The 11,703-nt window shown below is 50.8% G+C and overlaps 1 protein-coding gene across 1 annotated transcript; it reads right to left on the reverse strand.

The window, feature by feature from the left end:
* Window positions 1-29: 29 nt before the first annotated feature.
* Window positions 30-10,764, reverse strand: LOC141463079 (lymphocyte antigen 6E). The gene is made up of 3 exons (XM_074145322.1): window positions 10,662-10,764; window positions 5,907-6,026; window positions 30-4,801 (listed from the first exon to the last, which is right to left on the reverse strand). The coding sequence occupies exons 1-3, from the start codon at window positions 10,711-10,713 to the stop codon at window positions 4,593-4,595; spliced, it is 381 nt and encodes a 126-aa protein (XP_074001423.1). The 5' UTR covers window positions 10,714-10,764; the 3' UTR covers window positions 30-4,592.
* Window positions 10,765-11,703: the final 939 nt, after the last annotated feature.

Genomic DNA, 11,703 nt, shown 5'->3' on the forward strand with positions numbered 1-11,703 from the left:
GTAACATACACTACACATACTTATGTTAATAGATTTAAAGGAATCAATGTTTATTCTTATTATTCTGTTACTATAAAGTTAATGCACAATTACAAATTTCACATATATGTATTAGTAAAATCAACGTTTCAATGTAACCATCTCAGTGAAATGAGATCATCCAACAAAGCTGAAATAAAACCTGTCAATATGTTTTTTCTGCAACTCTTTATTGGACTTTATTACATTGTCGTGAAGTGTTTCAGTTTTGATGAGACAGTAGGGTTTGGGCTGGAAAAAGTTATCCCTTGGAAAACACTGGACCTGGGAAGCCTCAATTTACACTATCAGAGCAAAGCTGGCCAAATTAAAACATTCAATCTGTCCCTGATGCCCCTGGTTCCCTGCTTTGCATGCAATTATCTGATTAAAGGTAGCTCGCCCTTGGCTCCCTACTCGCAATTTCATGTGTTAACGGTTCCTCCTTGACTTGTGAGATATTGGGCTTCAAAGCGTCTCTACCAAGTCCAGCAAAAGCCAGTAGATGGCAGGACCGACCCAGGGCTTTGCTTCCCTGGGCACCATTGTCGCTCCCAAGATGCAAATTCGGGTGTGTCTATCACCATTCCAGCTCGATAGCCTCAGAGAGCAGCTTTCCAGGGGCGAAATAACTCCTCCAGGATCAAGGAAGGATTCAGAGCCACCTTCATCCCGAACAGCCGAGACCTGCAATGCCTTACCACTGAGGAGGACAGGGAAAGCACAGCCCAGCTTAAGGGTGCAAAAGCACTGGGATCACAGGAAGGGCTTGTGATAAACCTCCAAGCACCCAGATGTGCATCACATCTGCCTTTCCCAGAGACAGATGAGCATGGATGCCTATACTTCATTCCAGCAGGGAGACACAGCCACCCACACCAGAGCTACCAGGCTTCCTGCAGGCATGGTGGGACCACAGCCTCCTTCATGGCAAATAAGGTCCCTGGGAGGCGAGTCATTCCAAATAATCCATTAACTTGAGTAAATTAATACCAAGAGAGGGCATTCTTCGAGTAACAATGTAGATCCTTTGAGTAATGACTAAGCAACTGGCCTTATTTGTTCTTCCTTGTGCAAGGAAGTCACATCAGGTTTGTGTTGTCCAAAAGAAGAAATTTTGCCCTTTTGACAAAAAAAAAAAATAAAAAATATCTCAAAAACAGTTGGAAGAACTTTTTTCATTTTTAAGTCCTCCTTTGCTTCCAAAGAGCAAACCCAGCAAACTCGATTGGAAAGGGCTGGTGCCGCAGTAAGCTTTGAGCATGTACAAACAATACACAAAAAATGAGAGCCCTTGCGACATTGGCGTGGTGGTAGACGGCAGCAGCTGCCGTTGAAATACAGCCATTTTCAGGACAGAAGCACAGAAACCATTTTCTCACCAGCGTGCTCCAAAATGGGCAGGGTTTTGACTTGAGCCGTTCTCATTTCCCAGTGAAAACTGCTCCGGGATGTTTCACACCTGTACGGAGCAAAGCTGCCTCCCCTTGTAACTGCCTGTCTTGTCAGAAAAGGTGAAGATCTGAGTTTTCTGCTGAGATTTCAACCTCTTAATTCCACAATCCATGTAAACACATTCAAAGCACTTCAGGGGTGTCCCACCATGGCCCTCAAGGTCCAAATCAGACGTTTGGTTTAACAAGCCACCAGTTTTAACGCTCTGTAAATGCTGGGTTCTTGATATTTATTTTCTTATTATTATTTATGTTTTTAATTACTATGGCTGCACATTTTCAGGCCTTTCACTCCTGGGCTTTACAACAGCCAAGCCTCTCACATGATTTCTGGTGCTGGGGATCTGGGGCCCCCAAAAAAAAAATCTATAGCAGAACCAGAAATTGTGAGAGTTGGCAGAACTGATCATACGATGCCTGGGATTAAACTGTTGAATAACATCTCTTGCATTTGACAAGGTGTCGTACCCTCCCTCTCCCCCAAATACATATATATATCTATCAGAGATCTTTGCTACATGTATTTGAAAGGAGAAACTGGAAATATCTCCCCTTCCATATACTAAGCGTACGGAAATACAGCACGTGAGGAGGAAAGACAAAAAGAGTGAAGAGGAAAAAAATAAATCTCCATATGCAATTTATCCATCATCTATAGGCTCAAGAACACGTGTGAACTGACCTTCAGATCTGTCCCCTGGCAATACCATTAATATAACTTGTTATTTGTATAGGGTAAGTAGCCTGCTGAATGCTCTTCCCGTCAGCCCTCTCTCCCTTGCATAACTAAGTCCTTGGTATGATGAAACTCCAAAACGCCGAGATAGGAAGGAGTTGGCCATTGGATGAGGCAACCAGGTCTCATAACCCTGCTCGTAGCTTTAGCCCATGGGGTTGTCCAGTTTGACCTCGTCAAGGCGTGTACAGGCATTAGGACACAGCTACACTGATGGCTTTTAAGTTTAGCTCTTGGCTCACAGTAGAGGTGTTGTGAGGGGAACTGAGTCCAAAACCAAGATACCTTTTACCAGGTGGTTAGAAAAAGAGTTACAGCCCCATTACTTGCAAGGCAGAGGACTCTGGTGCTGCCTTGGTCTCACTATAGCATCTACTCAGAGTAGGGAGGAAGAAATTAACCCTGCAAATGAGGTTTCTAACCCTTTTGGGAGGAAGACACAGGGAAACTAGGGAATATTTACCCCATTTCTAGTACTTTTTTCCCCAATTTTCCCTGTGCTGTACATGCATAGCAGAGGTCTGTGGCACATCTCAAGCCCTGTGGTCCCAGCAGGTGAGGGAGGATGCATTAACCAGAGGAAGGCACATCTGAGGACCGAGACAAGGAATGCATTCTTACCAAACTCCTCATCTAATTGCGGGCCACGTCACGCTGACCAGTCCCTCCTGTTGTAAAGGCTGTCACTAGCATCCGTGTCATTTTAATTAAAAGACAGGGAGAAGGAAGGAAAAAAAAAAAATGCAACCACTTTTGTTGCAAATATTTCTATACGTCTGCACACATCTTTCAAAATAGGCTGTTTTTCACTCATTTAAGTGGGGACAGAGGTATAATTGAACAGTGTGTGCAGCTTGAGAGGCTTTTGGCTTGTTTTTTGAGACAAAATAGGAAAACCGCATTCAACGAGGGTACGGCTAAAGAGTGCCAAAGCTACACCTCATTTTTGAGAAAAAAAAAGAGCCCAGTGCACCTCTGATCAATCAGCAGAAGTGACAGCAAGGTTTCAGCTGCCATCTTAAGGGTCAATTTTGGCTTGTGTCTAGCAGGTCCACAGGTAGGCATATCAGGTAGGGAACCAGCACGATGAAGAGATGGCAGAAGGATATATCTCCCAGGGGATGGCCGAGAACTTCCAGGAGCAACGCTGCCCAAAGAGCTGGGAAGATCCTGGGATCTGAGGGACAGCAGGAGTGGCAGGTTTGGTGGTGGAGTCACCTTCTGCAGTTCATGTGCACCATCAGCCGGGGATTGCAAGTTGAACTTAAAGATCTGAGTATCGGTATCTTTGCCTCTGACTTCACTAAATTTTGCAAGTCCAGACCTGTTGCCCTTGACCATGTACGTATCGATGTTACTGTCTATCACCATCACAAGTCCAAAGTGGGGAAATCGAGGCACCAAGTCTTTGTAACATGCAGACTAATTTTTAGAGGTCCTGTTCCCAGCATGCTTGCTCCGTTAGGAGTAATGGGGTGGACTCAGACCCCAATAACTGGCAATTTTCACTAAAATGCACCTGGAAAAGGCGATTCTCAGGAGAGGTGAAACAAGCTGGCCCAGGTGTATTTATCAGAAAGGACAGGGACAGGGAGGTGGACTTGCTGCTCAGAGGTGAACTGGAAGGAATGCTGAGATGAAGCACTGAAAAGCTGCTTGACAGGGTAAGAAGCCCTCGTGCCAGGCATAATATCTGGGTTTCTTCTAAGAGCATTCCTAATCTCTCAGTCTGGAGCAAGGAAATACACACAGCACACGTCCCACCTCAGGAAACAACAGGAGCATGTTTATTCAGGTCTGGCACTTACAGAGCTTGGAGGGACAACGTACACGTCATTTGTTTTCCAGAAAAGTTAGCCCAGGATCGGAAGAAACGCAACGATTTTATAAAAAGAGGCTGCAGCTGAAGGGGCCAGGAATGTGTCTCCCTTCGGGTCATGCATTCCCGGTGCCCGGACCATCCATGTGCTGGGGGCACGCCAGTGCCAGGCACCTCCACAGAGGCGAGAGGCAGGAACGTCTGAACACTTGACCGGGTGGTATCTGGGGTTAATCGGTTCTCGGCGAGTCCCAGCCTTGTTTTAACCAACCTTAGAAACGAGAGGGTTGAGGGGGGGAGTATTAGGTATAAAAGCAGAAACCCTTTCAAAACGATCCACCTTTGCCAAGGAGGTGTGAGAGTGCAGTGGGGTTATGTCCACAGGAGAACAGCTTGGCCAAACCACCCAGGTCTCCAATGCTGGAAGAGCATAAAGTCTGGGAAACAACCACCTTGGAAACCTGCTGAGAAGTAGAGGATCTCCTTGCAGACAGCGACAGAGAAGATATTGGCTAATGAGACCCGCGACACCCCGTGGAAGACAGCTCTTCCTCGGCCAGCCCCATCACTCGCGAGCCCTGAGGACGTAGATGAAGCTAACGAGGACCCCCAAGGCCAGGACCGCGTAGCTGGCTTTCACGCTGCTGGAACCGCTGATGTTGCAGAGGAAGGAGTCACAGCAGTAAACGGAGGCAGCCGCTATGCCCAGGTTAATCCCAGCGCTGGGGCAAATGGGAGAGCATCCTTTGGAGATGGACTGGCCAGACTTGCTGCCTGGATTTAGGTTGGGGCAGGAGGAAAAGAAGAAAAACACAAAGGAATGGGGTTTATAACGTTTCTCGGCTTTCCACCTGCTCTGCAAAGGAAGTAACAGCACTGAAATAGCTGAAGAGACACAGGTATCATGGAGAGGCTGAAGTGCTTCTCGGTGTCAGGCTACGACAGCAATCTCAGCCAGCCCACACATCTCAAGGAACAGCCACGACAACCTCCCACACGGACTCTAGAGACCGTCCATGCAACACCCCAGGGACACCTCTCTTCCAGGCCGTGGGCCAATGTTTGGCCTCTACAGCTCTGGTGAAGAATCTCAACAATCCCACTCGAGCTTGACCCCAGGGACTCCTCGAGTGAGACGGGGAGCACGGGACACACAGAGCACTCGAGAGAGGTGCAGCACACATTTAGCAGCAGGAAAGAGGAAACCAGCAGCAGAGAGCTAAAACAACAGGTTTATAAAAGCTTCCGGCCTCCATTTGTGCCCACCCACGTTGCAGACTGTGCAATTCAGGCGTGCAACACCCTTCCCTCCTGCAAGGGAGAGGTGAGACAACCCAGGCTGGGCTCTGGTCCCTGCAATGGAGCCAGGAGATCTGCCAGAGCAGCCCGGGAGCAGCAGCCGGGAAGCACAGACCTCCCCCAGATCTGTCCTGGCACTTAGGGAGGAAACCTGCAAATCTCCCTTCCCCCCAACCCCACCTCATCCACAGAGAGCAAAGAAGCCAAGGTGAGACTCGGGGATGGACAATCCCAGCAAATGGCAAAAGCAGGAAGGGCAACCCTGGAGCTTTCCTACAAAGGAAGCCTGCAGCATCCTGCAGCATCCTCCACCCTTTCACTTATTCATCAGCAACTCCCAGCCCCCACCCCAAAATTCCCCTCGGACTCCTGGCATCAGTGCAGGCACGTGGGCTTCAATGTGACTCCATCTGGCAGCACGTCCCTTGTAAAAATTCCCTTGGGATGGTCTGACACTCAGCTGCTAAGCCGAACTTTCCCCTTTTTTTCCCAGCCAAAGGAAGGAAAGCCTTCCTGCAGCTCGGCAGGTGACCCAGGAGAGCAGCCAAGAAGGGGAGGAGAAGGTCCTGTCACCACTCACCGAGTCCCACTCCGACATACGTTGTCACGCAGTGGTTTTCATTCTCCCCGCACCTGACAGGTGTCAGGCAGGCCCAGTTGGAAGATGCATCCGAGCATGAAAAGCAGACGAGCGTGTGGGCTGCAAGGGAAAGGAAGAGTTTGGTTAAGGGCTGGTAGGAAGACCTCCTCATTTGATGATCTCCACCTCTAACACATGACACGCACACCTGGCCATGGCCACACTTGGTATTCCAGCTGTATCAATCTACAATAGGTTTTTTTCCCCCAAAACTTGGACAAGTGAAGGGTTTGAGCATAAGGGATATATTTCAAGCTCCTGGCAGAACCAACTGTCAGCTAAAGCCTCAATACCGCCACAGGTCAGCCTGGTCCTGGTACTTTATGGCACAGTCCTGTTTGCACCAAGAGCAGGTTCAAGCTACAGCTGCCAACTTGAAACTAAACAAGTTGGAGTATTGTGTCCAATTATGGGCCCCCCAGTTCAAGAAGGACAGGGAACTACTGGAAATAGTCCAGCAAAGGGCTACAAAGGTGATGAAGGGACCGGAGCATCTCTCTGATGAGGAAAGGCTGAGGGACCTGGGGCTGTTCAGCCTGGAGAAGAGAAGACTGAGAGGGGATCTCATCAATGCTGAGCAATAGCTAAAGGGTGGGTGACAAGAGGATGGGGCCAGACTCTTCCCAGTGGTGCCTGGTGACAGGACAAGGGGTAGCAGACACAAATTGGAACATGGGGAATTCTGTCTGAACATGAAGAAAATTTTCTTTCCTTTGAGGGTGCCAGAGCCCTGGAACAGGCTGCCCAGAGAGGGTATGGAATCCCCGTCTCTGGAGATCTTCAAAACCCACCTGGATGCGTTCCTGTCCAACCTGCACTGGGTGACCCTGCTTTGGCAGGGGTTTGGGCTAGATTATCTCTGAAGGCCTCTTCCAACCCCTACAATTCTGTGATTCTGTGAACAGAGGCAAGTTCAGGCCTGCAACTTGGAGCCTGAGATTTGGGCTTATTCTGCTCAGCTACCGTGGACGCTGATAGGAATTGCTCCAGGCGTGACCATGGGTTCAGGCTTTCCGTGACCTGCCTATGGTGGCAGGGCACAAAGCTCTGGCTACGCTTGAGCTAGTGCACGTGGTGGAAATGATTTCTCAGATCGAGAAATCCCAGCGTTGCAGCAAGACCTGCATTGACTTGCACTGTCCTGCTACCTGGGGAGTCCTAGCCCTATGAAGGCAGAATCTGCAACCAAGCTTTTTTATTTGGAGCAGGGGGATGGCCAAAAAACCCATGCTTTCCTCCATGGTAGGTCCCCTAAAATGGTCTACCCTACAGCAGCAGGATGAACTGCACCAGCTGGCTCCCCTCCCACACCCTTCAGGTCTCCCCAAGAAATGGCAAGATCGGAAAATAGCATTCAGTTGTGGGAAGTGGTTGCAGAAATGGCCGGTACTGGTGTCTCGGCAGGGACATACGCACTTTGCAGTGGATGGATGATCCTCCCTCTATTTTACATACAAGAACATCACATCCACGCTGCAATTGTTGACCTATATATGCAGACAGATCAGGTCTGATCCCAATACTTCACAGGCTCCGATTTTTGAGCACTTAGTTGGCGAGCCCTTCCATGAGGCACTGCCTTTCTCTTCTTTACAAGATGCAAAACAGAGCATGGGCTGATTCAGGATGGGAAGTGCAAGGCAGCATCATTCCTGCTCCTACCACCTCTTACAGCCCCACCACAAACAGATTATCCTACGGAGGTGAAGTCAGTGAAGCCCTGGGAGAGCTCGCGGAGGATCAACGGTCCCTGACATGGAGTATTTTGAAGAACAAGTTGGACAAATATTGATCAGCAGCTGTCCCACTATGACCCCTTGAGGCTCTTCTCAATCCTGTTTCTCTCAAGAAAAGCTTTTTACAGGAAAATTGAGAAAAAAAATAGTAATTGTGCTCTGAGGAATGACTTTTGAGCAGCCACGGCCAAGGCAGGGGAAGAAAACAAAACCATAATCTCAGGGAAACGGATTAAAGCAGGTTAGTGGGAGATCCTGAATGTCACATCAGGGCAGCCAGATGATTCTGCTTTGGAGACAAAGCCAACCCCACAAGGCCCTAAGCAAGAACTTCCTGCACTGTCTCATACATCCTCCAACAATCATCAATCTTCCAACGACCCATGGAGTTACCTGAGCAAGCCAACACAGCAGCCACAACCTACACAGAGCACCCAGGATTACAGGGCCACCCGCTGAGTCAAAAGCTCCAGAAGAGATTCGTCAGGAGACCTCGCCTTGGGATCTAGGAGAGCAGGGGGAGGACAGAGCCAGACATTGAGCCTACAGGCTGCCATTGTCCCTTGCTGAGCCCTCAGAGCATTTCCATGGGTGGCATTTTTGACCTCATTGACCAAAAACTGGGCCATCTGGGACCTCAGAGTAAAGCCCAGCTCTCTCCTGCTCCCTTATCCCCACCATGCTTCTGCTCTCAAGTCTCAGGTGACCTGTCTGGAACCTTTCTCCTTACAACCACCCTGAGGGCAAACTGAGGAGGCAAACTGATTCATCCCATTTCAAAAGACCCGTCTGCAACCAGGAATGAAGTGGATTAGAGGCTTCCTGTGGGCATTATGGCAGGACATACATCCCCATATGCATTTGCTCCCTATGCTGAACATAGGAGTCGAGTAGTGCAGGGCTATTCATTAGAGCTTCCAGGTATGAACACATCAGAAATATTTGTACATGCACATAAAAGCACCTTTGGGCATGGAATTCTCTGCCCCTTGACTAAATCAACACTCCTACAACAGCACCTCCTACCTGTCCCCGTGTTTCTCCTTTGTCACACCTACCTATTACCCCTTGTCTTAATACGGACAGAATCTTTCCAGGAGAGGCAAGTCTTTCAACATAGTTTAAGAGAGGAAATACGCCGCCATAACCAGTGCCACTTTCTGCCCCAGCAAAAGGGATAACTAAATAACCCACTGCAGAGTGAAGAGGGGACGCGGGCTGAGTGTTTTAGACAAAAGGCACAAGAGGGGGGACAGAATTATTTGAGGCAGGTGGAGACAGAGCGAAGAGTCGGAGCTCAAGGCTACAAAAAAGGGGAAAACAAAAAAAGCCAAAAAAAAAAAAGCCCAAGACTGAACAATGCAAAAGGGAAGCCTCGTTTTCACCAAGTAGAAAATACAGCGAAGAATTTATGTGTTTATTTGTTTGCTGCTCAGCTCCTCCAAGGAACAAAGAGCTTCCAAAACAGAGCGGCTCATTTGGGGGAATTCCTCAGATAAGAGGTTCAATCCATTCTTGCAAAGAGCAATGCAGAAAAGGGAAAAAAAAAAAAAAAAAAAAAAAAAAAAAAGGCCTTTAAAAGCCCATTCTGAAGCTCAGCAGCACTGGGGGGAAATGCTGTTCCTTCGGCAGTTCTTCCATTCGGTCTCTACGCTGAACGCTCTTTCCCTTTCCATCGCTCTTTGACAGGATCCTTATAGACCATAAATCAGATCTTCAGGGCACTTTGAGCAGCAGGTAAAGCTGTTCTGCAAAAGCCTCTGGATGTACTGGAAGTGTTTAGGGATAAAGATATCTGCAATAAACCCTTTTGCCTGGCTAAAAACTTACTTTAAAGCTGAAAGGTGGGTGGGGGTTTTTTTTTGGGGGGGGGGGGGAGTGAAACCCCTTCCTGCCTTGGTCTGGACAGCCCACCCTGCCAGCTGGAACTGAACGCACGCCAGCTGGGCTCTGATGGAGACCCAATGCTTGGATTGCCAGTCAATTCCCGGACCCCACTGGGAGGGGGAAACGGGAAGGGCAGCAAACAATTAGTTTCTTCTCACCGGTGTCCTCAGGACATAAGAAGGGTCCGTGTTTCCTGAGCAGGGGCCCAGAGGGCCCAGAACTCTCCTGTTCGCTCTTTGTTTGGCTTCTCCAAGCCTCGACATATGGAAACAATATGGGATTTTGCACGGCCCCGTGGAGTTTGGATAGTCAGAAATGGAGTCGACGGGAAAGGCGGGGATTGCGGACCCTGAGACTTGGAAAACTCGCAGTTTAACGCCCAGCAACAGGAAGCCCGGTCTCCCCAGCTTCAGTGGCAGCCCCAAGATGTGCTCCACAGGGCACGGTCCCTTGGGGGGGGGGTCACCTCCCCACACGTTGGCCACCGAAGCGTGCCCCGAAAGATGCTGGGGGGGGCGGCAGGGGCCAGGATCACGAGTGGCTCTGCTCAGACTTTGCTCCATCAGCCATTGCCGGGGCTGGGCTCCATCTCCCTTCCCAACCCTCCTTCCCCTCGGCTGCATCTCAGCCCATTTCAGGGCCGTTATCCCGGCTCGTTGCGCCGAAAAGGAGGAGCGGAGCTGGCCCTGGTCTTTGTTCGAGCTGTAACTGGGCAAAGCTCCAAAATATCTACATGCACAGCTGGAGACGCACACCTATACACAACAGGCAAGGAAACCCTGAAGTTCCTGCTGCAAGAGGGACACTGCTGCGAGGGAGGTCTTGGAAAGACACCCCTCCACCCTCTCGCCAAACGCCGGCGCGGCTCAGCTCTACCCCCCCCGGCCCCTTTGCAACCCTCACCAACCCCCCCGCAAACCACCTACTTCCAGAGCCCACTCTACAAGACGCAGCACCCTCTTCCCCCCCCGCCCCCAAATTTGCTCCCAAACCCAGGGCTGGGAAAGGACCGGGGGATCTCGGAGAGAAGCGGTGGTGGCCGGGGGCATCCTCACCCCCGCCCCCGCCTTACCTCTTTCCACGCACAGCACCGCAGCCAGCACAGCAAGCAGGAGCGCCTTCATGGTGGGGCGACGGGGCCAGCGAGATGCGCAGGGCGGCTGGTTACGCGCAGGGCTGGCGAGTAGGGCCGGGAGCCGGGGGTGGGGAAAGGCCAGCCGCCCCGCCCCGCGGGCCGCCCCCGCGCCCTGCGCCACCTCCCTCCACCTCCTTCCCGGCCGATCCGGGGTTTCGTTTCCCCGCTCCGGAGACCGGGGGCCGGGAAAGGGGTAGTCTCTGCGGCGACTCGGAGTGCCAACGCTTGGCCTGCTGAGGGGCTGGGAGCCCCCCAGGGGCAGAACCAGCTCTTCCCTGGCCCCCCAAAGGCTTTTTTCCACCTCCCTTTCGGGTCCTCTCTCTGAGGGAAGAGACAGGAGCAGGAGGGGTCCCTGCATGCCGAATCCCGCTCATGCACAGCCCTCTTCAAGTGCAGCCCCCCGAGATCTGCTCTGTTCATGCCCCCCCCCCCCCCCCCCCCCCTAGTGTCTTCATTCATAGATTCCCTTCTTACACGCACCCCATTCATTCACAACCACCCTGTAGGCACACATGCCCTGCATGTGCAAAGTCCTGGGTGCGGGACCCCTTTCAAGCATGGATCTCCTGCATGCAAGACCCCGTGCATGCACAAGCCCCCTGCATGCAAGACCCGAGCGTGTAGGGAACAAACTTCCCTAGGTGTTTACCAGAGTCTAAATGGGAATAGACATACAGGGTTGGGAAGCTTGAAGATACAAGGACCCAGCAGCTGGGGTGGCATGGGGCAGCCTGGGCTGCTTGCTAGGATTGTTCTTCAGAGCATAGGGAGGTCCACCAGAAAGGTTTGCAGGAGTGGCCCAGATAGCCCAAACCACACACAGATTCAGTAGGTCCCACAGAAATGAGCTGTAGGCAGGGAACTGGGGGAGGGACCCTGTGGAGTTGGCTGTCAAGAAAGCCTGGGAATGGAGGAGACGGCTGTTGAACCAGCAAGAAACAAGCAGGTTTGACAAAATCTGTATGCCACAGATGGGTTT

Source organism: Numenius arquata, chromosome 3 (assembly GCF_964106895.1).
Source record: "Numenius arquata chromosome 3, bNumArq3.hap1.1, whole genome shotgun sequence".
In the NCBI taxonomy this organism is placed as follows: Eukaryota; Metazoa; Chordata; class Aves; order Charadriiformes; family Scolopacidae; genus Numenius; species Numenius arquata.